Below are 26,045 nucleotides of genomic sequence, written 5' to 3'. Positions count from 1 at the left end.
ATGCTGTGAATTTTCATGCCATTTGGAGTCTTGTACTTATGGTTTTGCTGCTGTCAATATGGCTTCAGATCGAAAACTGCACTTTCATGAAGTGTAATTTTCACCAAGTCTGAAACTGTGTGTGAGAAGCCATTTTTGACTTCTTTTCCTAGTGTTCCATGATGCCATGCTAGTTGTTATTAGTTGTTTGTTGTAGTGCTTCTTGCCCTCTTTCGTGACATGCCTTGGTTGATTATATTTGAGTTGTGTAGCTCGTAGTTGTGGGGTGTAGAGAATGCTATGTGGCTGATTTTGGCAGATTGTAGTGATTTCTTGTTTTGCTCGTAGTTGTTGAACCGTAGCTCCGATTTGATCGTGCCCAATATGAAACTTGCCTAGAATCTCATGTAGTTTCATTTTATCTTGCTGATTGTATGTTTTGAAGTGCTCGTGACCGTCGTTGCACGCATATTGCATTCATGCCATCATATCTTGCGGTGCTTGTATCTTTTGAACCGTAGCTCCGTTGGAGATGATCTCTATGTGTAAATTGCTTGTAGCGATGCGTAGAATCATGTGAACCTATTTCTTTTGCTGTTTAACAACCAATTAAATGTGTTAGTTTAGATCTGGACAGAATTGTAAATTAACCTATGAGGTCGTTTCGGAGGTGCTATATGTCATTTCCGACCTCATTTAAAATGCCTAGATAGGTAGATTAATTGCGCTTCACCTCTTGCCATGTTTAACCACATTTAATATTGTCGTGTACCTAATCGGGATAGAACTAAATAATTAAACATGGAGTTTCGTCAATATGCAACTTGTTGCATATTGAACTTCACTTAATGTGTAGTGTTTCTTTGTGTGAATTGTCATGCTGTGACTTGCATGTATTCAGCTGCTCATGCATCATATGTGTTGTGCATCGTGTGGTGAATTGCGTGTGTTGATTTGTGTTTCCGGTTTGCTTCGTCTCGTTAGAGTTCTGCAGCGTGCCGGATTGTGTGGACCCGTTAGACTACGTTGGTTCGTCTGCTTCACGGAGTCATTCTTCTTCCAAGCGGGATCTCAGGCAAGATGACCATTTCCCCAGATACCATTACTATCATTGCCATGCTAGTTTTATCGCTTCTAACGTTATGTCTCGTTGCCTACCACATGTTTACATATCAGCCTCTCAACAATGCCATGATAACCTTCAACATGTTCGACCTAGCAAACCACTGATTGGCTATGTTACCGCTTGCTTATCCATGTTGTTAGCGTTGCTAGTTGCAGGTGTAATTGCGTCCATGTGATAACATGGGTTCATTGTTATATCACCCTATTTAATGTTATTTAAATTTAACGCACCTATATACTTGGTAAAAGGTGGAAGGCTCGGCCTTTCTAGCCTCGTGTTTTGTTCCACCTTTGCCCCCTTAGTTTCCGGCTACCGGTGTTATGTTCCATAAATGAGCGCTCCTAACACGATCGGGGTTGTTATGGGGACCCCCTTGATAATTCGTTTTAGATTAAAGCTGGTCTGGGAAGGCCCAACATTGGTACTACATTTGCCTAATCACCTAATAAAATTGCATAGGGACTTTCCGGACCCCGAGGATAATTTAATCAACCCCCGGGCCAGTGCTCGTCATGAGTGTTGGTCCAAAACAGAGCAGCTTATTAACGCTACCCGGGGCAACTCGGTGTTTGGCGTGGTAACCATCGCTCATCCGTCGTGTCCTGAGAACGAGATACGCGGCTCCTATCGGGATTGTCGACACGTCGGGCGGCCTTGCTGGATTAGTTTTACCTTTGACGAAATATCTTATGCATCGGGATTCCGATGATGCTTTGGGTAATCTCAGAGTTGAGGTTTTCCACTAAGGAATCCGACGAGATCGCGAGTGTTGTGATTGAGGATTTCTATGCGGCTTGTGGTAATTTGTGATGGACTAGTTGGAGCACCCCTGTAGGGTTAAATCTTTCAGAAAGCCATGCCCACGGTTATGTGGCAACGTGGAAACTTTGTTTAACTCTAGTTCTAGATAACTTGAAGTTAACTTAATTAAAATATGCCAACTGTGTGCGTAACCGTGACTGTCTCTTTCGTGAGTTCCTTCTCCGATCGAGGACATGGTGCGGTTATGTCTGACGTAGGTAGGTGTTCAGGATCATTCATTTGGTCATCAGTAGTTCACGTTCGTTACGCGTAGATCTTCCCCCTCTTATTTCTTGTACTCGTAAGTTTAGCCACCCAAATATATGCTTAGCCGTTGCTGCAACCTCACCACTTAACCATACCGCACCCAGTAAGCTTTGCTAGTCTTGATACCTTTGGAAATGAGATTGTTGAGTCCCCTGTGGCTCAGAGATTACTACAACACCAGTTGCGGGTACAGGTAAAGGTTAATTGACGCGAGTGCGTTGATTGTTCATTTGGAGTTGCTTCTTCTTCTTCTTCATCATCGATCTAGGATGGGTTCCAGGTCAGCAGCCTGGGATAGCAAGGATGGACGTCGTTCTTCTTTTCTCGTTTGTTTTCGTTCGTAGTCGGACCCTGCTCTTCTTCATGATGATTATGTATTGTACTGATGTGACTCTGATGTAGCTTGTGGCGAGTGTAAGCCAATTCTATATATATCTCTTCCTTTCAGTACCTGTACTTGTAACGATATTCATTCTTGCGACATGACGAGATGCGCTTCTATCCCTGACGAGGCCTTCGTGCCAAATTGAGGATAGGGTCGCATCTTGGGCGTGACACTTCACTTATATCTTTTGAGCTAGATAACTTTGCTCTAGTGCTTCACTTAGATCTTTTTATAGCATGGCGGTGTCATATTTTGAAGAAATAAAAACTCTCGATCTTCACTTATATCTTTTTGAGAGTGCTCTCTCTCTCAGTAACTTGGTAATTGGCTTGTGCTATGAAAGTAGTCCTAAAGATGATAGGCATCCAAAGAGGATAAAATAAAAACATCCATATTCAAGTGCATTGATTAGTAAGAGAAGTTTGATTCCTAACAATTAAGTTTTGAGGTATGGATTTGGTAATATTAGAGTTATGTTAGTAGGGTGTTGTGAATCTAGAAAAACTTGCGTTGAAGTTAGTGATTCCCGTAGCATGCACGTATGGTGAACCGCTATGTTAGGAAGTCGGAGCATAATTGATTTATTGATTGTCATCCTTTGTGTGGCGGACGGGATCGCGCGATGGTTAACACCTACCAACCCGTCCCCTAGGAGTATGCGTTTAGCACTTTGTTTCGATTACTAATAAAACTTTCGCAATAAGTATATGAGTTCTTCATGACTAATGTGAGTCCATGGTATAGATGCACTTTCACCTTCCACCATTGCTAGCCTCTCTAGTGCCGCGCAACTTTCGCCGGTGCACAAACCCACCATATACCTTCCTCAAAACAGCCACATACCTACCTATTATGGCATTTTCATAGCCATTCCGAGATATATTGACATGCAACTCCCACCGTTCCGTCTCATGACTTGTGCCGTCACTTTCATATTGCCATTGCATGATCGTAAGATAGCTAGCGAGATGTTTCAACGTCATACGCTAAGCTAGATCGTTGCACATCCCGGTACACTGCCGGAGGCATTTCCTATGGAGTCATCATTGTTCTAAGTATTGAGTTCTGAGTAAATAAAAGTGTGATGATCATCATTATTAGAGCATTGTCCCATGTGATGAAATAAAAAAAAGAGGCCAAAGATGCCCACCAAAAAAATGAAAAGAGGCCAAAGAGCCCAAACAAAAAAAGAAGAGAGAAAAAGAGAGAAGGGACAATGCTACTATCTTTTTCCAGACTTGTGCTTCAAAATAGCACCATGTTCTTCATGATAGAGAGTCTCTTGTTTTGACACTTTCATATACTAGTGGGAATTTTCATTATATAACTTGGCTTGTATATTCCAATGATGGGCTTCCTCAAAATTGCCCTAGGTCTTCGTGAGCAAGCAAGTTGGGTGCACACCCACTAGTTCTCCTTTTGAGCTTTCACACACTTATAGCTCTAAGTGCATCCATTGCATGGTAATCCCTACTCATTCACATTGATATCTATTGATGGGCATCTCCATAGCCCGTTGCTACGCCGAGTCGATGTGACCATCTCCTCCTTTTTGCCTCACAACCTCCACCACACTCTATTCCACCTATAGTGCTATATCCATGGCTTACGCTCATGTATTGCGTGAGAGTTGAAAAAGTTTGAGGAAGTCAGAGTGCGAAAACAAATACTTAGCCAATACCGGGGTTGTGCATGATTTAAATTCGTTGTGTGGGGATGATGGAGCATAGCGAGACTATATAATTTTATAGGGATAACTTTCTTAGGCCTTGTTATTTCAAAAGTTCATGGTCACTTTGCTAGTATGCTTGAAGTATTATTGTTTTCGTGTAAATAGTAAACTATTGTTTTGAATCTTACGGATCTGAATATTCATGCCACAAGAAAGAAGTTACAAAGGACAAATATGTTAGGTAGCATTCCACATCAAAAATTCAGTCTTTATCACTTCCCTACTCGAGGACGAGCAGGAGTTAAGCTTGGGGATGCTTGATACATCTCCAACGTATCTATAATTTTCTATGGTTCCATGCTATTATCTTGTCAACTTTGGATGTTTTGTATGCATGAATATGCTATTTTATATCTTTTTTGGGACTAACCTATTAACTCAGTGCCAAGTGCCAGTTTCTGTTTTTTCGTGTTTTTGACCTTTTTCAGAGAAGAAAATTAAACGGAGTCCAAACGGAATAAAACCTGCGGAATGATTTTTTCCATAACAGAAGATATGCAGGGGACTTGAGAATCAAGGCAAAGGACCCCGGGGGAGGTCACAATCCCCCTAGCCGCGGCCTGGGGGGCGCGCCTAGCAGGCTTGTGGGCCCCCCGTGGCTCCTTTGCCCTACTTCTTCCGCCTATAAATTCTCTAAAAATCCAAAACCACCAAAGAGAGCCACGAAAATACTTTTCCGCCGCCGCAAGCTTCTGTCTCCGCAAGATCCCATCTGGGGACCGTTCTGGTGCCCTGCCGGAGGGGGGATTCAGACACGGAGGGCTCCTTCATCAACACCATTGCCTCTCCAATGATGCGTGAGTAGTTCACCACAGACCTTCGGGTCCATAGCTAGTAGCTAGATGGCTTCTTCTCTCTCTTGGATCTTCAATACAAAGTTCTCCATGATCTTCATGGAGATCTATCCGATGTAACATTCTTTTGCGGTGTGTTTGTCGAGATCTGATGAATTGTAGATTTATGATCAGATTATCTATGAATATTATTTGAGTCTCCTCTGATCTCTTTTATGCATGATTTTGTATCCTTGTAATTCTCTTCGAGTTGTGGATTTCGTTTGGACAACTTGATCTATAATTCTTGCAATGGAAGAAGTGCTTGGTTTAGGGTTCATGTCGTGCGGTGTCCTCACCTAGCGACAGAAGGGGTAGCGAGGCACGCATCGTGTTGTTGCCATCAAGGGTAAAAAGTATGGGTTTATATCTATTGCAAGAATTTATCCCTCTACATCATGCCATCTTGCTTAAGGCGTTACTCTGTTTGTTATGAACTCAATACACTAGATGCATGCTTGATAGCGGTTGATGTGTGGAGTAATAGTAGTAGATGCAGACAGTATTGGTCTACTTGTCTCGGACGTGATGCCTATATGTATGATCATTGCCTTAGATATCATCATGACTTTGCGCGATTCTGTCAATTGCTCGACAGTAATTCGTTCACCCACTGTAATACTTGCTATCATGAGAGAAGCCTCTAGCTATGGCCCCGGGGTCTACTTCACATCATATTTTCAGATCTACACTTTTACTTTGTTGCACTTTCCACCTTCAGATCTCACCTTGCAAATAATCGTAAAGGGATTGACAACCCCTTTATAGCGTTGGGTGTAAGTTTGTTTGTTTTTGCGCAGGTACATTGGTGCCTCATCTTGATGCTCTTACTAGATTGGTACCTTGGTTCTCAAACTGAGGGAAATACTTACTGCTACTGTGTTGCATCACCCTTTCCTCTTCAAGGGAAAAACCAATGCAAGCTCAAGAGGTAGCAACCATATGTTTGAGGGTTTGGTAATCATATGTACGATATTTATGTAACCACATATTTGACAAACTTAAGAGTTGTCTTTGTGATCATTTGGAAATGATCAATTCCCAATTAAAATACAATTCTTTCATTGGTTGTCTTTAGCCTCCACTTTACTTTGAATTCTGCATGGTTCTATTTGTGACCATTCCAAATGTGCTCATGGCAGCATGTTTCTCTTAAGGGAAATATTCAAGGTGAATAAATATTCATCCATTTATGTACTTAGCTTGAGAATCAAGTGAAGTTGGTTACATATAAAATGCAATATGTACATACATAGCTATTAAGAGAATATCCATAAAATATGTTCCTGAAGGTGGAGTTATAGTGGCAATAATATCACGGGTGGATACAACGACTGATGCCATAAATCAACATACAATAAATAATATCACCTAACATGTACTTATTGTATTTAGAAATGTCAACCATGCTTACTTGAAGATGCTAATGCATTTATTTAATTTACTTCTAGGAGTAAGTGGCATCTATGAATAAATGATTTGTTTGAGAACAAACATCGCCAAGGTGATCCGTGGTGAACTTGGGTGTATCCTTCAGTTCAACACATGTGATGAAATTATTGCTAATGTTTTGGAATTCATTCTTGAGGAAGTGTGTGACTTTAGAGTCACTGCCAAAACGTACAGACTTGCATGTTTAACATTGGTTAGTCACTATGAAACTATAACCACGATGTGGTGTGGACCTTGCGAAAGTGTTGAGACACTCAATCATTGCCATGTGTTTTACCAATGTAATAGAAGGTAATCATACGTATATGCAAATATTTCCTTAGTTTGCTATTACATATTCAAGCAAAGTGTGCAAGAACAATATTTACTATGAGAGTAAAATATTTTAGTGAACAACAACAAAAAATGTTTCGGAGGAGCAAATACTAGTACAGCTGACGCCTTATAGACATATGTTACCTCTATGGGTGAACCAGAGATAATTAATTTACCTACAGTAAATTTAAGACCATCATGGTTGATGTTGTAATGAATTTAGTAAAATTAATGGGTATTTCAAGAACTTATCTTGAAACCATTAATGTGAATCTCAAATTGCTAAATATGGTACCTTCAAGATAATCTCCAAAATGGAGTAGATCTCGCGGCACTAGGGAGTATAATCTGATGAAGTCACTAGACTCACTCGTAGTGCCTTATGTCATGACTTAGTAAAATGTGTGGGACAGCACTTTGTAAAACAATCATAATGTCAAGACGACAAAATGTAGGCTTTATCAATAATCATTGATAATCTGCATGGGCGGTAGATCCATATGACTACCTTGTGATCCCAAGCATCAATTTGAAAAATAACACTTCAAAATTTGCATATTTATTTGCAAGAAATTGAAAATCTCAATTGCAAATAGACGTATTGATCTTGACATGCGTTGAACATGGAAATAAATACATTTCGAAATACATCGTACTCAACAGAGAAACAGTACCGTAGAAGTACTGAATTTATCTTCGCAAGACATTAAAAATCTCTATTGCAAATGGACAAAATTAATCTCAACACGTGATAAACATGAAAATATATTTCATCAACTTAAGATCTGGAATACAACTCGGTACTCAACAGAAATACACTACTATTGTAATGAATAGTAATGATGTTGAAAACTTGATGCTCAAGTGAAAACTTAAATTGTATAGACCTCAAATTAAATGAGATGATCTTGTATCAAATTGCAAGATAATTCAGCAGAGTGAATTAATGTTTTGCGAGAGAAAATTGATCTCAATCGCAGTGAGATTGTTTTCGAAAAAAGAAAACAAATTCAATCGCAAATCAATATTGTTTTGCGAGAAAACTTAATCTCAATCGCAAATCAATATTGTTTTGCGAGAAAACTTAATCTCAATCGCGGAAAACATGTGCTAGAAAATTTGATATGTGGTAAACACATTGAACATGTCAAGTATCAATGTACAAATATTTCTGGAATTTTAAAACTCAACAGAAAACAGTACTAAAATTATGGACTATTTTAGCAGATCTAAAACAAAAGTAAATTACTGCTAGAAGTGTTGTTAGGAGATTAATTGCTAATCTGCTAAACAAAGATGCAAATAAGCAAATAAAACAGGCGTTGCGGCCTGCATAAAGTACCAGCCACAAGCAAATTTGCCACGTGAAGGCAGCCCATCCAGGCCAACGCGAGCAGATAAGGAAGAGGGACCAGAGGAAATATCCACCACCGCTTTCGTTCCCAAATCGCACCGAGACGGGCGGAGACTCCCACGGCTAGTTGGCCACTTCACCGGCGGAGAGGTGAGCCCCCTCCGTGCTCGTCATCTTCCTTGGGAGAGGAACCACCAAGGAGCCCGTGGCTGGAAGCCACGCTGATGAAGGCGCCGTTTGCGGCACCGTTCATGAGATCGAGCGCCGCGTCCGAGCGCGGGCGAGCGCAACCATGGCCTGGTGTGGGCTCGAGCGGGCGTGGGCGTGGCGTGGCCTGGCGCGGGCGGCGGTCAGGGGGAGGGGCGCGGGCGCGGCCCGGCACAGGCGGAGGGGCGCGGGGCACGGCCGAGCGGACGGGCGCGGCTCGGCACAGGCTGAGGGGCGCGGGGCGCGGCCGAGCGGACGGGTGTGGCCCGGCACAGGCGGCGGCCACGCAAACGGGCGCGGGGTATGGGCGGGCGCCACAGCCACGGCGTTCAATGTCAGGCCGAACCACCAAAGGACGCTGCGTGCTCCTCCCTAGGAGTCGCGTCGGGCGTTGCCACACTTTCATCGACCGCCTTCGTCGTCGCGTGGATGTAGAAGATGCGGGTGCGCCGCTGTCGAGGAACCGCTGTGGGCTCCATCGCGAGCCGTGATGGGGAGGGCGTCGGCCACTACTGTCTGCGTCCGGGAGAAGGAGAACGAGAGGGCGAGACCAAACCATGCGCTGGAGGGCGCCAGGTCGAGCACTGGCACCTGGGCTCCAGCGCCGCTTCGCATGTGGTTGGTCATCGGCGACGAGAACGACATCCGTAACTGTCTGGATGGACTGATCTCTCTTGTGGCCTTCTGCTCTCGGTAGAGACACGTGACTGATAACGTATTAAACGGAAACGAGATTGAATGAAAGTGAATGGACAATTAGTCTTGTTTCTATTGATTCTCAAGTATACATACATCTGAAAAAGGTGCGAAGAATAGGTGTATGTTCGAAGACATCCCTTCAGAACAGGTGCGTATTGACAATAGAGAGAGAGGAGACACGATTGTTCGGAGTTGGACACATCCCTTGAGTTAATGTACTGACTAATTTCTAACAGGCATGCAGATCCTACCCCAAGCGACCTTGCATTAGCCACTGTGGCAAAATTCCTGGCCTTTCCAAAGCCATGCACGCCTAATCTTGTCGATTTGCCAGCTCACCCACCTCGGCATCTCATGCGCCGACATCTAGTGCACCGTGAACGCTGAGAACACCCAGTTGAGGAGGACCAGCCTGCGTGCGGTAGCAAGCAATTTGAACTTCCAACACGCCAACCTTGCCAAGATTTTTTCAATAAGCGGTTGCATATCACTCTTGCGCAGCTTGTGGAGGGAGAGCGGGAGACCGAGAAATCTACATGGAAAGGTTGTGCATATGGCCCCCAGGGGTCCGACCACGTCGTGTAAGCAGAAGATGTCGTCATTGATGGCCAACATCGTACTCTTGGTGAAATTTACTTTGAGTCCCGTAGCGTCCGCGAATGCTCGAAGGATTGATCGCAGCGTTAGCATTTCCTGTCTCATTGGGTTGAGAAAGACTGCGACATCATTAGCGTACAAACAAGTGCTTCTAGTCAATTCTCACTTGTGGGCGTTGATGTTGGTCTTCTAGTGGACCACTATTTTCCACCACCATCCCTCGTGGTGAGGATGTGTAGCACCGCGCGGCCGTTCAAGTCAATGTTGTCGATTCCCATATCTTCCGAGAGAAGCTCCTCAACCTGTACACACCGCTAACAATAGCTACTTTGTCGTGTCCAAGTTCTCTCACATGCTAATCACAACATCAATTGGTGGCTTGAGATTAAAATGAGCATCAAATACACTTACACTGGTAATGTTTCAAACAATATGGGCACTGTCCCCATGTGAAAAATACAATCCATTGATAAACATTTTGCGTTTGCATTGGGCGTCCTGCTCTATTAGATAGTGGCCTCTAACGTGCAGTGTGACGTGTGGCACGTTGGCTGGTGATTGTTCAGTTTACGTAGGTGCCTTGTGACGTGTGGCACGTTGATTGGTGATTGTTTAATTTATGCATAGGTGTCTTGTACTTCACCTTCCTCGTGCTGCCGTAAAAACATTGTTTGCTAATATTCCATGGGTTTCCAAGTATAAATAACGGTTTGCTAAAGCACATATCATTGATTTTACTTGAAGATTCATACAGATATTTTCTTTTTCCTTTTTCTGTTTTCTTCTTATGTTGATTGAGTCATTTAGATGTGCAATACTTAAGACACATCTAGACAAACTCAATAATAATCTGTGTCTTACAGATCTCGAAATTAGGGATATCCATTTTCTCCATGCTGTGGACGTTCTCATGAAAAAGTAATAAATTTAGGTGGATAATAGCTTCAGGAACCCAGTTTACATAATTTAGGAAAAAAAATTGTTTGCAACATACAAAAAATGTCAAAATTAGACGCCTAGACAAGATAACTGATCGCGTAATTCTCCGAGCCTGATCACACGCCGTTCTTTCTTCCTGCAAGAGCCAGCGCGTCCCCACGGGCAAAAGGATGGGCAGAGAGGAACTGGTGGCGGCGAGTGCCAGAAGGTAGACCAACATGTTATAGCCGCTTGCACTATGAGAAGATCCACTTGTGTCTTCCAAATCTATCGCAACAAACATTTTCCAACATGGTATAATCTCATCCTCATTCAGATCTCTTGGACTTCCTCTTTCGTGATCCCGACTGTTTTTGTCCTCTTTCCTTACGGCCCACATTGTCCCCAGCTTCTTTGTGCTTCCGCTGCTTCTTCTTCAACGTAGACTTCTCAGCCTCCCCCTCCATGAGATGTTCGTACTCTTCTAGACTTGCAAATGGAGTTGAGCCGCTCTTTCGCTTTCGCCCACGGGCTGCAGCTGCAGCCTTTACATCAGTAACATCATCATCTGAATCGTCAGCACTCTCAAGGGCTTCAGCATCCATAAAAGACATGTTAAGACCATCTTCATCATCATCATCGTCGTCGTCATCTGAAATGTCATCCAACACATCAGCATCACTGTCGTCTCTAAGCAAATCCCCTTCCTCCTCAAATGCCTTGGCGTCAAGATTGTCGTAGTCATATTCTCCATCCTCCGAGGACTCATCTTCCAGCTCCTGCATCTCGTCATCACTTTCATCACTGCCATCATCAACGTCATCAGCTAAGAGCTCTCCAGTATCTTCATCCAGAACTGAAGCTTTCTTCTTTGCCTTGGGCTTAATAGGGCCTGTCTTGTTCATGTAGAAACGATGGAAAACAACATCTTCTGGAGGAACTTCATTTTCTGCCAGTTCTAGCAGATCTTGCCCAATGAGATGATGATTCAGGTCAAGCTGCAGACACAAACACACAGACGTACATAGATCAACCAACAGAATTGCGGCAGTGACAACTCGTATACATCTGAAAGTGTGTGATGATTAGTAGAGGGTAGGCTCAAAGCATCAAGTTCCTAAGCCCAATCAGCAAATGTGTTGCAATTTTTGCATGTAAAGCACCTCAATATAATTGTTAAGTGGTATGCTGAGCTGAAATAGAATTTTGAAGGGTAGGCTAAAGCCTAGTGAAGGCCCCTAGTAGAATCGCCACTGGACAGGTTGATTTTACGTATAAATGTTCAAATAAATTATGAAGAGCATAAATATGCAGGAAATGATTGGGAAATGACACTTAGGCCTGATCAAGGTGTCACTGGACCTAAATGGCACATGCGCACCTTGCCCATAGGCCATAGACCATAGCTGCAGGATATTCTGGCTTAATTCCAAATGTAGCAATGAATATTTCTTATGCAGACACTACCTAAACGATGGAAGCACACAAAAGATAGCACTAACTCAAAGGAAGTAACGAACATGTGAACAGTACTGTTGATGACACACACAGACAGTATCTGCTATGTGACAAAGGCACCGGAATGATACTAATGCGTCGCCTCATATTGATGAAGCTACAAGAGATTATGGGAACAATGACAGAACATATGACAAGTTGACAGCTATACAGGTGATATTTTTCTCCACAAGGAAAAAATAACATGGAGAAGTCATTGTAAAATCCAGAGATAAAACAGCTTAGAAGAGAAACAACACAAGATGAACAATTCAAATTCAACAAAAGAAAGTAAAGGCAAAGAACAAATTCATACCTTTTTAGCTGGTGCAATTTGTGATCCACCATGCCATTTCCCTTCAGCGATGCGGTTTCCTTTTGGCTTCTTCTCCATGAATTTGTCAAGGAAGGCAGGAAGTGACAGGTCTGTCAATGGATCACCATTATAAACAATATTGTTTCCAGATAGCAATGTCCTAGCCATTGTAAATACTGATGGGTGCACATGTGAGGCCAATAATGTTAGCTCCCACCAACTGGTACGATCTGCATTGCTGACAACACAACAAAAGACACGAGTGATCAAGAACATTTGTTCGTATTTGTAACGAAGTAAGAAAAAGGGGAGAAAATTGTGAAATAGGATGATGATATAGGTTATTAGGGATCTTAGTCAAGAAACGGTAACTGATTTTGTATAGCAAGTGACTAATTCTCATTGAAATTTTTCTTGTACTTCGATTGCATAGCATAGCATTTTGAGATGAACTGGATTATATGAAGAATGATGCACGATAACATTGGCACTAGCATTCGAAACAAATAGATGGAAAATTGTTACACACTTGGATCAGATAGTGGAGCTAATCCAAATTTACATGATGCATACCATATTTCTATCCTTGCATTATCAAACAAAATAATCTGAAAAATTCATGCAAAATATAGGAACAAAAAGACAATACCAGTAAGAAGGCTCTCTGTGTCGTGGATTATATAATACATGTGATGTCAACCCCTCAGCTGATGCATTGGTTTGACCCTTCTCATCGCTAGCGGACACTTTTGCTTGTTTCGTAGTATCAGAATCATCCTCAGCATCAGAATTGTATTTCTCAAGTGAAGTCAACATACCATCCTTTTTTATTGGACTTGTTGAAGCAATAGCAGGGTCCTCAGGATTCTCTACAATGTCTTCAAAGTGTTCGATACCATCATCGACAGATTCATTCTGGAGCACAATCGACCTGAAGATTTTGATGTAAATTATGTACTCAATAAAATTCAGTGACATGATATGGTTTTGACAACAAACGACATACCATAATGGTGGCTTTGTTTTAAGGACCTCAGACAGTATGAAAAGGCATCCACACGCATACTGTGGAGGGCGTTGAAGAGCCACCTGTTTAGAGACATCACAATTTAATTATTAGAACTTCCCTAGTTCCATTCAATTCCATAATAAATAATAATACAGGTAAAACTAAAAGATTCAATATTTCAGATCTGTAGTTATTATGCTGCCCCAGTGGTCCAGAAAGAAAAACTTGTGCTATCACGCCAACTATCATATACTCGATATGGCTATAATCTAAACAACAACTAGATTTTAAAAGCCTTCTCCCACGGTTTTTTCCCTTTTCCCAAACACTTCCATTTTGATCTTGTCACTTTTATGTTATATTTCAAAATATCAATTCTAATTCTTTTCTGAAATATCACAAATCATGTAAAACAGGCATAAGAGTTTCAGTGGAGTTTCTACTTGACAATCCTACTATCACAACAATGGTGTAAAACAGAAATAAGAACAGCACAAATCATATGGTTAATATTTGTTTTGTGACCAAATGTGAAATTGGCTCTAATCATATTGTGGGTACATATCTTATTATTCTCCAGGTTTACACTCAGAAAATGACTAGATCACCCTGTAATAATATCTATAAGACTATAGCGCCATCGCAGGTCGAACAGAACTAGTACAAGAGGCATAGCGACCGTTTCTGATACAGCCTAGGGTGGTCATAGCTGTGATACAACTTAAGTATTTACCATTTTTGGAAATGATGTCATTTAGTCCTGAAATTTTGCATGCTTGCATCTATGTACAACATACTCTTCCATATTACTACGAATAAGGAATAATTTATGATTTTTCACAGAATTTGCAACTTCTGGGGAATTTCCACTTGGAACTTTCATGTGCAACCGTGTAGTTTTTAGTTCCAGTGGGCAGTGATGTATAGTAGTAGCGTAACTAGTCCTTTATGGTCGTCCTGAGCGATGAGTAACTGATTAAGGCATAATCGCCTTATATGTCGGGAGTTCACGATGACCATTTCTGTAATTACAAACTTATAACAAATTTAAGTAATATTCACATTGTTAGAAAACATACCTGCAGCAGCCGCTTCGAGAATGCAGCTACTCTCTTCAGCATTACATCATTCTTCATCGCTTTCACCAACAGACCCAGAAATAATTCTGGCTGAAACATGCAAGACATGACTAGTCAGGTAAACTATAGAAAAATATGCTAACAACATGTTGTCACAGGGAAGATACTTAAAAACCATGTTATTGTTCAAAGATCAAAGTACACTAAAATAAAGAACAACCAAAAAGCATGACAAAAGGACCGGCAACTGAAACCTTTGATGAAGTAACAGCTGAAGGACTCAAAAGTTTCGCATATAACGCACGGTAAAAACGGTCACTTGCTATCTGATTTTTTGTAGAGATCTGGTATAAAAGCATTAACGCCTGAACACCAACATTGAAGTTCTCGGAGTGAACCTACATGCAACAACAAAAATTGCTAGTTAGGATCCTAACAGAAAACTGTTATGTCCTTCAGACAACAACTCAGCGATGTACTTTCACTAATTAATAACCTCACCAGTCTAAAAAGAATTGGTGTCTGAACTTCCACAATATCATCAACTTCAGAGCTTGCAACATATGGTAACGCTCTATTTACGCCCTGCATAAGATAATAAGCTATTAATAAGAACTAGAGACACAAGTCAAAAACCAGTTCGAGCACAAAAAAGGGACATGTAAGCATACTTTTAGCACATAACACGACGAAACAAAAATAGTACTAGGCAAGTCTGCAGAGTGTAAGACATACAGTTAAAAGTGCAGAGAGAAGTCTGGAATCCATCTCTAAATCTGTTCCTGCTGGTGGACCCATTTCATGGTTTCCATGTGAATTAGAGTCGTTGACCTTGTCCTTTCTCCCCTTAGTTTTTCCATTTTCATCATTTTTCTTGCCATGTCTACTTTGTTTATCTCCTTTACTATCACGAGGGCAAGACATGAGTACCTGACAACAGTGCCACAGAACAATAAAGACCACTTCCAATTTGTAAAAGCAATTAACCCCATACAGGTGAGGAGGACATAAGCCATAGAAACAAAATTGACATATAATGTGAACTGCAGAAGTTTAAAAGAGAAATACAGCCACAAAAGATGGTGAACTGAGGATGTGATGAGAGTAAACTAAAGGTTGGCAGGAGAAGGGTCGTCGCCTAAGTAAGAACGCCTAAGCACAGCAAGAATTATACACTTATGAACCACATCCAAACCTTGAAAAGCGCAATGTAGACATCCACCAACCGCTTTGCAATTTTAGGACCATCTCCTTTACTGGTAAGGAAAATATGGCTCAAAAAGTTGACCTGTACAATAACAACTTTAGTTTGGAAGGCAAAATAGCACATTTAAAATAATATATAGTAGTTTGGATAGATGAGTACATCCCGGTATTCAGAAAGAATACAACTTCACACAAAATGTTATCTGTAAGAGAACCAATTTACCAATGTGCTCTGTGTATGAAATTCAGAACCAACGTTTGAATAAAATAGTAATGGAAACAACAACATACGGCTTGGTATTTGGCCCGAAGCCCGACATGTGGTCTGAACAGAAATGAGTCCACCTCATCTATCACAACCATCTGCAAAGTGTCCGAGAACACACAAGAATTAAGTTTTTTTATTGAAGTGCTTCATAAGAAAATTAGTAGTTAACTATAACGATCGAACAGACAATTCATGACAGTAACACAACAAGTGCATATACCTTCATATTTGGATGAGTGGAAAGAAGACCTGTTAACAGATATGCAGCACTTGATGCTGCCCTCCTTTCAGGATCTCCAAGCTGCAATAGTTTGCATCACAATGACCAAGAATAAGGCCGCTTCCCGTAAGAACCAAAGGTATTGCTTATCACAAGTAATATAATATTATTGCACTAGGAATAAATCATATCTGCTTTGGGTACATTCTAACAAGTGAAAATCGAGAAATGGCAGAAAAATGACAACTTACTTTGTTAACAAGAGCTGTAAGTAACCGGCGTTCCTGTTCAGATTTACTCTTTAGAAGGGCAGAAACTGTCTGCAGAGAAAGAGGAAAACAATTCATGACAAGGAAACACAGAATATTCTTAGTGATAGTAATAGCACAAATCAGTGAAAGCATGTCGATTTTACAAAGCTAGGATGAGTGAATCGTCAAAATAAAATGCCAGCCATTTGCCAGATCTCGTGAGGAACCAGCGGCCGAGTTCCAGATTAGCCAGGATTTGGAAACCAAGCAGTTGCAGGCAAGAACCAGTTTTGAACCTCCTGGTTCTCTTTAATTAGGTAATTCTGCTTTCACCGGTTCCTGGAGAATTTCGGCTGGTTCGACAAAATTGCAGCCAGAAACTTATACTCAAATCTTCATATTCAGTTATAAAACTAGCCTGGTTTTAAAATTTTCTGGTGCCTGCCAGGAAATCGAGCTCCCTGCAGGAAATAGTTAGTTTTCGCCAAGAATATTAAAATGTCATACATATCTGGATAGGAACTGACTTGAAACTGTATTATGGCTTGATAATCCCATGTTAAATTGGTTTGGAAAGATGACGCAATGTCCATTCAACAGCTGATCCCGAGATCTAGTACATTGGGTAGAGCCTCAACATATCTCCACTCACAAGATAGTCAAAGCTACATTAGATGTTATGCAAGTTTGTCTAGGCAAACCATGCTTAGCTGCCTCAAAATTGTACTACTGTAGCAATTTCTATTGCGCCTCCAACACATCTTGTTGAATGTTGCGATTATGTTTTGATTTTTCACAACTACTTTACTGCTTTCGATATTTCCAAGTATCAGATGTGATGTACTCCCTCTGTTCCTAAATATAAGACAGTTTGGCAGTTCAATTTAAACTGCCAAAACGTCTTACATTTAAAAACAGAGGTAGTAGAAAGTAATAGGATATGCCCCACTACAAGTTCCCCAATTGATTATTTTCATTCTGTGACGGTATAAAGCTAGTCTTTGCACAGAATGAGGGCAATGCAAAAAGTTTGTTCCATATGAATCCACAATTTGGGCTAACCTTCATTGCTTTGTCTTTAAGGCTTGGCAGCATATCTTTTAATGCATCCTCCAGTGCAATAACAAACTTCTCATACCTGTAATAGTATTAATCATAACATTCAAAAGTGAAGAAAAAAAAGTCCAATGACCAGGCATCAACAAACAACATAAAATAATTTTTGACATATGTCTATTCCCCGTTTCTCTATATGTCTCAGCATCTGTTATCAATCAATTCAGATGATTTGTTTGTGTAAGAAACATGGTAAATTTCACATAACCTTGATTTTCGGAGCACTGGCAACACAAAAACACATTTTTTTCGAGAAACCGCGGATTTTGTGTTTCATTTCATTGAAAAGGAGAGTTCAGCACAGCGTCCCTCATATAGAGGGTAGGGGGGTGGGGGCATGGTGGTCGTTTAGTGAACGTCCCAGGTTGTTGGCAACAACATTTGAAGGCCGAGGGCCCCAGCTCTAGACCAAAATGTGGCCTCCTCTTTGATGCGTGCAATCGTGTTCTGGACAGACGGGAGGTCACCATCGAAGACACACGCGTTCCTTTGCTTCCAGATCATCCAGGGGATCAGCAGGGCAATTGATGCCAGTCCTTTGCGGAGCAATTTGGGGTTGGCATGTTTGGTTAGATCCCACCAGCTTCCAAGGGCGTCGCCGGGCAGGGGGGAGGAAGGGGGGGGCACGACAGTCGTAGCCAGGCGAAGATTTCATGTCAGACCTGACGTACAAAAGGGCACTCGATGAGGAGGTGCGACATGGTTTCCATTGCCTGATCGTAGAGGAGGCATCTAGGATGGTGCTGCAGACCGCGACGCTGAAGGCGGCCGGTGGTCCAACATCGATCTTTATTGGCCAGCCAATGAAAGAATTTGACGCGAGGTGGCGCCCAGCTCTTCCATATTAGCTTCTAGGCACCGCAAGAGGTTGAGCTGTAGAAGGTGGCGTTGTAGCAAGAGTTGGCAGAGTATTTGCCATCAACGCTCCACTTCCATGTGATGGTGTCTAGCTGGTCAGAGAGGTTAAAGCCCTCCAGCTCCCGCCAGAGTAGCAAGTATTGCCCAATTTCCTGGACGCCAATCATGCCATGAATAGCTCGAACCCAAGATTGCTAGTGTAGGCCTTCCGCGACGGTCCTGAGATTGCAACGCCGCTTGGGGATGCACGCAAGTAGTAGTGGCGCAATTTCGCCAGCCGACCTACCTCCAATACACCAGTCCTCCCAAAACTTGGTTGACTGCCCATTTCCAATAATCATGGTGGTTGAGGCAAAGAATAGGGTCCGTTCATCCGCCGTGAACTAAAGGTCAAGGCCGCGCTACGCGCGGCGCTCATGAGTCCTGTTGAACCAGAGCCAACGTAGCCGCAGGGAGAGGCTGACATGCTCCATGTTCTGAATACCAAGCCACCAAAGGGGAGTGGACGACATACTTGGCTCCAGTTCACGTGACAGTTCCCGTTGTTTCCCTCGGCGCAGCCAGCCCAAAGGAAGTCGTGTTGGATCTTCTCAATCTGCCGTAGGATCTTCTTTTGTGGGGCCAAAGCTATCAGCTGCTGAATGGGAACTGCACTTAGCACCGACTTGACAAGAGCAAGCCCCATCCGCCATGAACTGAAGGTCAAGGCCACGCCAGGCGCGGCGCTCATGAGTCCTATTGAACCAGAGCCAACATAGCCGCAAGGCAAGGTCGGCATGCTCCATGTTCTGAATACCAAGCCACATGGCTCCGGTTCACGTGACAGTTCCCGTTGTTCGCCCCGGCCCAGCCATCCCAAAGGAAGTCATGCTGGATCTTCTCAATCTGTCGTAGGATCTTCTTTTGTGGGGCCAAAGCTATCAGTTGCTGAATGGGAATTGCACTTAGCACCGACTTGACAAGAGCAAGCCGCCCGGCTTTAGGCATGAGCTTGGCCTTCCAGGTGGGCAATCTGGCCGCAACGCTCGAGACGAGCGGCTGTAGTTGTGCAGGTAGGGCAGCGGATGGTGAGCGGGATGCCTAGGTAGGTCATTGGCAGCTCGACAATGGGGCAGCCGAGGCTGGTGGTGACCGTCGCGGCATCATCGGCGTCGCCGTTGAGCAAGGGAGCGGCGCTCTTGTTGTAAGTGACCATCAGTCTCTCTAGGAGCGGCCGAAGATGCGCAAGACCTCCTTAACAAAGGTGATATCGCTAGGGGATGGGTGGCAGAGCAACACCACGTCATCGGCATATAGCGAGATCTCAGCAATTTGGCGCTTGGATATATAGCTTCTGAAGGACGCCAAGATCAGTTGCTCGCATAATCAGGTGACGAAGAATGACAACAGCGAGGACAAACAATTGAGGGGACAAAGGGTCCCCCTGCTGTAGCCTGCAACGATGCGGGATGGGCGGCCCCGGCTCGCCATTGATCATGACCCGAGTGCTCACCGACCGGAGCAGGATTATCAGCCAACCACTGAACCTGCTGTTGAAGATCCTCCAAGAGGAAGGGGCAAGAGATGGAATCGAAAGGAGCACCCTTGGGGGTGCCGAGCCGATGAAGATGTGTGAACTGGCAAGCGAGCACAAAATTCTCATGCAAGCAGCGTCGGTGGATGAATGCATTTTGGTTCGGGCAAACGAGATCCTTGAGCTTCGGCTCAAGGCATAGGGACGGCATCTTAGCGAAAATCTTGGCTATGAGGTGAATCAAACTGATGGGTCAATAATCACCAAGCATCGCGGCTTCTGACCTCTTGGGGAGCAGGGTTGGGAACGCCTAGTTTAGGTGATGGAAGCCATGGCCACGCAAAGCATGCAACTACGTATAGACGTCGATGAGGTCTTTCTTCACCGTACCCCAGCAGGCGCGGAGAAATTCCATGGTGAAGCCGTCGGGGCCAGGCGCCTTGCAGGCCGGGAGGCGCTTCGCGGCATCCCAAATCTTAGGTTCCTCGAACAGGACATCCACGTCATGCAGGCCAGCCATGGGCTGGGATAAGTCCAGGGACATGGCACGCGCCACATTGATGCCGAGCAGGGCATCAAAGTGGCAGATGCAGCCTCGGCCATGTCGGTGTGATCAGTTAGGATGCTACCCTCGTCAACAAGAGTGTGGATCTTGTTCTTCTGCCAACGGTAGGAGCATTGCTGGTGGAAATATGATGTGTTTGTGTCGCCATCTTTGAGAGAAGAAACGCGAGAGCTTTGCTGGGCGATCGTTCTTTCCAGCGATGCAAGGCCAAGGTAGGTCACCTTAAGGTTGGCGTGCAGCCAATTTCCCAGAGGGGTGAGCAAGCGATCCTCTAGGGCCTTGTCAAATCTCAAGATCAGCTCACGGGCAATGGCCAGTTTATGTCGAACGCAGCCAACGGAGCACGAACTCCAGCTAGAGAGCTTGCGCGAGGTAACCTGAAGGCGAGCCCAAACGCGGCGGAAGGGATTAGCGTCATCAACCTAGTTCCAAGCCTCGATGACAGCGTCATGGAAGTTGTCTATGTGCAGCCAGACTTCCTTGAAACGAAACCGCTATGAACTGGTGGCGTTAGGTTGCAGTCGAGGAGAAGCGGGTTGTGGTCCGAGACCATGAACGCGAGGCAATAGATGAGGCATTTGCCGATGAGGTCATTCCGATCAGAGGTGCAAAGCACACGATCCAGTAGAACGAGCGTGAGCGACGCTTGCCCATTAGACCAAGTGTAGCGACGGCTGTTGACGTAGATTTCCTTGAGCGTGAGATCGTTGATGCAGCGTCGGGATTTGCCCATCAGAAAACGGTTGACGTTGTCGTTGTTCTTGTCCTCGTTGCGGTAGATGAGATTGAAGTCTCCGCAAATCATCCAAGGGCCGAGACAAACAGCACGCACGGTGCGGAGCTCATCATGGAATGCAATTTTGTAGGCGTTGTCCTGGGGGGCCATAGACAACGGTAATCCACTAGGGCGGTGTCCCGTCCGTGGTGACCTTGGTCGAGAGCGCATTCGTGGTGAACATGGGGTCCGTGATCGCCACCTCCCTCCTCTTCCACACAAGGAGCACTCCGCCACGCGTGTCGTTCGCGGGCGGGTAGACGTAATCATCAAACTCAGATCCGAGAATTTCTAAGACGGCAGACGAGCAGATCAACGCCATCTTAGTTTCTTGGAGGCATACAATTGACACACCGGCCAGGAGGACAAGCGAGCGCATCGTCGTGCGCCTGGCGTGGGAATTCAAGCCCCGCACATTCCAGATCACTATCTTGTTGTAATACATTGGTAGGAGGTCGACTAAGAGGCTTCGCGACGAGGCCTAGGACGCTGCGATGCCAACGGGCATCGCCGGCGACGCGCAAGCAGGCAAGGCGGTAGGTCAGCCGGCAGTTCACGATCGACGAGGGCGGCCAACACGTCACGGGAGTGGTGCGGCAAACAGCCCGTTGTAGGCACGCATCTCCGCAGCTGTGATTGTCTGGTTGAGCCCGATGATGCCTAGCATACGTAGAATTTGCACCTGAGCGCGGCGCTTGGCAGTGGGCGGCGTCGAGGCGTTGGCGGCCTTGTGTCTTGCGAAACGTCGCAGTGAGAAGTTGAAGCCAGGGCGGCGCACCGGCTTGGCGGGGTTTGGGAGGGCGATGCATAAATTGTGTGTTGCCGCCGTGAGGAACTCGCCAAGCGTCCACATAACCATAGACCCTAGCTTGCCCATTTTCTCGGCTAATTCTTTTTTTACCACATGGGCCCACATGTCATGTGACGTGGACAAGGGGGGTCCGACATGCCATCAAACATCCGACATGCCATCAAACACGGAGGCTCCTTCCCTTTTTTGCGTTAGCAATGCTCCAGAAATATGGTTCTCTAAATACTCAAGAGATGTCTCAACAAATAGTTTGATATTTAAAATGCTGACCAATAGAATAATAAAGGTGTCATATATAACAATAGCAAGATGAAAAGTCGAGTGCCTTCATTCAATAATAAAGTATGTGTTCCTAAATTGAAGGCTTATTTCTTCCAGAGTTCGGACCTACACATGGCATCTACTTGGATCCAAACATAAGTTGCCAGATACATGGTTGAGTGAGAAATACCTCTGTTTCAAGCAGTCTTCCCAATGCCAGAATAGGAGAAGCGAGTAGCCATCTTTTGTTTCAGGTAAAATGTCTAATGGGCGCTGAATAAGACTTTTCAACTTACGATCAGGCAATAACCTAGCAGAGAATGTCATCAATATTCAATAACCACAATGAGAAGAAAATAAAAGAGAACACGGAGCTTATGCCGTAAGAAAATAAATCTGGCAGTGCTAATTAATTAGTCTGGTGAATGTTCTAAAAAGTGTCACTCATAAGACAGCCCGTAGCCCTCTCATTCATTTGTACACATGCAGCATAATTCTTCTACAAATTAGCATTCCCACATGACCGTCTCAATAAAACAAGAGAACAGGGGATGTAACAGTTGCACAACATTCCCAAACCAATAAGGGGATAGATGGAAACCAAAGTCAGTAACATGAGACAGTCTAGTCAGATGTTAAGAGCAAAAAATTACTATGCGGGAAAGCCAAGCCGTGCAAGCTTCAAGTGCATGTGCTTCGAAATGCTTTTGCGGGCATGTAACTTCTTGTGTTAAACTTGTGTAAGCCTAGCAGTCTAGAAAACACAGAACAATGAATATTTAACTGGAACACATATTTGCACCAGTAAATAAGGGAGCCTTTAAGCCTAATTAAAAGACCAATGGTCCAGCCCATTCAAGTGGCTCCCGCAAGGATGCATTCCAATTTGAGAAATGGCAGTATGATTCAGGGAAAATAAGGTAAGAAATATAACAAGATAAATGCCACCAATTTTGCTTTAGTGTGTCCTCAAGAGGGAAAAGTTATATAGCTAAAAAGTAACAAAAGAAAGAGTCCACAAGATGCTAACCTCATTTCGAACAACTCCCTCAATGCATCAAAGCCTGTGAATGCATATCTTTTACCAACCTTTGATGCAACCATACCTGTTGTAATTTTGTTTCCAAAAAACAGAAAGAAAAAAAACTCTTTAGAATATTTATCAAAGAAGAGAACACAAACAAGATGACTTGCAAAACAGCATATTGACATTGAAAGTCTAGCTATACTGAAGATTGCAAACAAAAAATATAAAATAACCCAAAACAAAACAAAACAAAACATGCTTAACAAACTTGGAACTGCAGGAAAACTAATTTCCTGTATGCACAAACATAGTGCTTTGTCCAAGCAATATCCATCTTAGCTGAACTGAATATTATATAGCATAAACTGATACTAGTTCATAAATATTTCAAAACCTGTGATTTGAGACGATATCGATTTGCCATTTATGACAGATCTTAACTTCTCAATAGATGGTGAATTTATCTGAAAAATTGTGCTACTCCATTGATATTATAATGGCCTTAAGATGTATCTGGACAGGCCTGGTGAGGTTCTACTTCTAAAAGAATTGGTTATGCTTATATTATTATAAGGTACCAGAATAAAACTGCGACCTCAGTTTTCAAAAAGAAATCTACGAGAAGATGAATGACGCAGATGGTAGTAACCTCAACTCAAAGGTGAGTCATCTTGTAAACTTGAGCAATCTTTCTCCAGTGGCAAGGAACGCATTCACTGATAAAGACCTCACTGGCGTTTACATAAGACAAGTGGCACTGATTATACTGAGTCGCGGACCATATACACTACCCGATGACAGCAATGCAATAGTCCAAGCCTATGGCGAGCATCTGCCACTAAAATAAAGCCTACTGCACATAACAAACAAATATCTATTCTGGAGTTCCTTGGTTTGGGGATCAGCATCATATGAGTTTTATTGAACTTTTGGTGTGCAACTGTTCCGCTCATGACCCATCTAAGATTTTCTAGTGACTTCAAGTTGGTTTTATGTCTTAAAGGTCTAACATTTATGCTATTTCTATCTAACATTCATGATTCATTTTCCGATCTGAAACACTGCATATTTTCCTGGTTGCAGTCACATTTAGTGCAATCGAATTGTTTCCAAATGCCACTTTGACTAAAGTGTTACATAAAAACTGCCCTTATGATCGTAAAAGTTGATAAGTTGTCAGAATCACTTCAGAACATTCTTTCCTAGCTCAGTGTCTAGGTACAGGAAGAATCCCAAATGTAATCTAACCCTCTTTCCATGATCAACTAAGCATTATTGCCTCAATTTGTTCAATACACAACGAAGATGAGCATTTCAATAGTGCAACTCACCAAGGAGAGAGTCAAGGGCCCTCATGTTCGCTATTGGATTGTCCTCGACTAGACATGTGAACGCCGACACCTTATCGGATGATGTACCGGACTTTGCCGACATCTCGAGGAGCTTGAGATCACCAGTTCCCCTGCGCACCGAGTCATACTCCCTCGAGTACTGCATGATGAGCTTCTCTGCCAGCTCCCGCTTCCGCTCCACCATCCGCTGCATCTCCTGAAGCCCCACTGCTGGTGGGGCATGCTTACGGTCGCCTAGGACCCTGGCCTCCAGCTCAGCAGCATCAGCGTGCCACTGCCCGGAGAGAGCACTCGCCTTGACCAGCGGGTAATTGGTGGCGGCACTAGTGGTGGCGGCGGTATGAGGGGCATGGAGCTCGAGAGGATGCGGCTTCTTGGTAGGTTTAGGGTTTTGGAGGGGTTCGGTGTTTGCGGGCGCTTCTGGGGTTTGGGGATGCTTGGGCGGTTTGGGGGCGCTCATGGGGCCGGACTTGCGGAAATCGGAGTCGTCGAACCCGGAGGAGTTGCCGGCGCCGGGGACAAGTCCCAGCGATGAGGCGAACGAGGCGACGTCGGACTTGATCGCGTCAATGTCATCCTCCTCCCCACCGGCGGCGGGCTTCTTCTTCTTCTTCTTCTTCTTGGTGGACATGGGTTCGGGACTTAGGTCGGACTTGAGCGCGTCCGCGCCCTTCTCTTCAACCACCTCGGCGGCGGGCTTCTTTGATTTCTTGCTGGACTTGAGCTTGGGGCTTACATCGGACGTGAGCGCGTCCATGCTCTTCTCCTCCGCACCGGCGGCGGGCTTCCTCGCTTTCTTTGCGGACTTGGGCTTAGGGTTTAGCTCCGTCATGGATAGATACCGCGGCGAGGGGATATGCAGTCAGAGGCGAAGTGGGATATGGAGGGTGAGGCGGCGGCTGAGGGTGGCGCCGGTGGGAGGAGGACTGGAGGTGGAGGCGGCGGCTAGCGGGCTAGGGGTGCTTGAGCAGGGCAATTCCTATTTGCAACTAACGCGCCTCTCCGCGAACCCCTTCTCCTTCTTCGGCCCGGCCCAGTAACCGCTACGCAGGGGCTCATCGAGCGACTAAAAATCCTAGTGCTTTTTTTTACGGGGACTATCACGCATCTACCCGTGGATATTTATTAAATATCCACCACCTCGACAGCCGTTCGATCTCACGCGTGTAGCCGTCCGATCCGCTGCGTCTGATCCGCTCTGGACGCAATTCCTGAAACGATGCTCGAGTTGCAGAAACTTTCGCTTTGTTGCAAAA

At 44.1% G+C, this 26,045-nt stretch overlaps 1 protein-coding gene across 1 annotated transcript; it reads right to left on the bottom strand.

The window, feature by feature from the left end:
• Positions 1–10,655: 10,655 nt before the first annotated feature.
• LOC123404678 (CCAAT/enhancer-binding protein zeta) lies at positions 10,656–25,774 on the bottom strand. The gene is made up of 16 exons (XM_045098615.1): positions 24,769–25,774; positions 23,441–23,516; positions 22,601–22,720; positions 17,574–17,649; positions 16,512–16,580; positions 16,261–16,341; positions 16,064–16,135; positions 15,762–15,854; positions 15,302–15,496; positions 15,068–15,151; positions 14,821–14,964; positions 14,567–14,656; positions 13,485–13,567; positions 13,128–13,409; positions 12,479–12,716; positions 10,656–11,663 (listed from the first exon to the last, which is right to left on the bottom strand). The coding sequence occupies exons 1-16, from the start codon at positions 25,619–25,621 to the stop codon at positions 10,995–10,997; spliced, it is 3,225 nt and encodes a 1,074-aa protein (XP_044954550.1). The 5' UTR covers positions 25,622–25,774; the 3' UTR covers positions 10,656–10,994.
• Positions 25,775–26,045: the final 271 nt, after the last annotated feature.

Source organism: Hordeum vulgare, chromosome 6H, assembly GCF_904849725.1.
Source record: "Hordeum vulgare subsp. vulgare chromosome 6H, MorexV3_pseudomolecules_assembly, whole genome shotgun sequence".
Lineage (NCBI taxonomy): Eukaryota > Viridiplantae > Streptophyta > Magnoliopsida > Poales > Poaceae > Hordeum > Hordeum vulgare.
The sequence above is the reverse complement of the archived record's forward strand: the minus strand, read 5'-3'. Positions and strand labels throughout refer to the sequence as shown.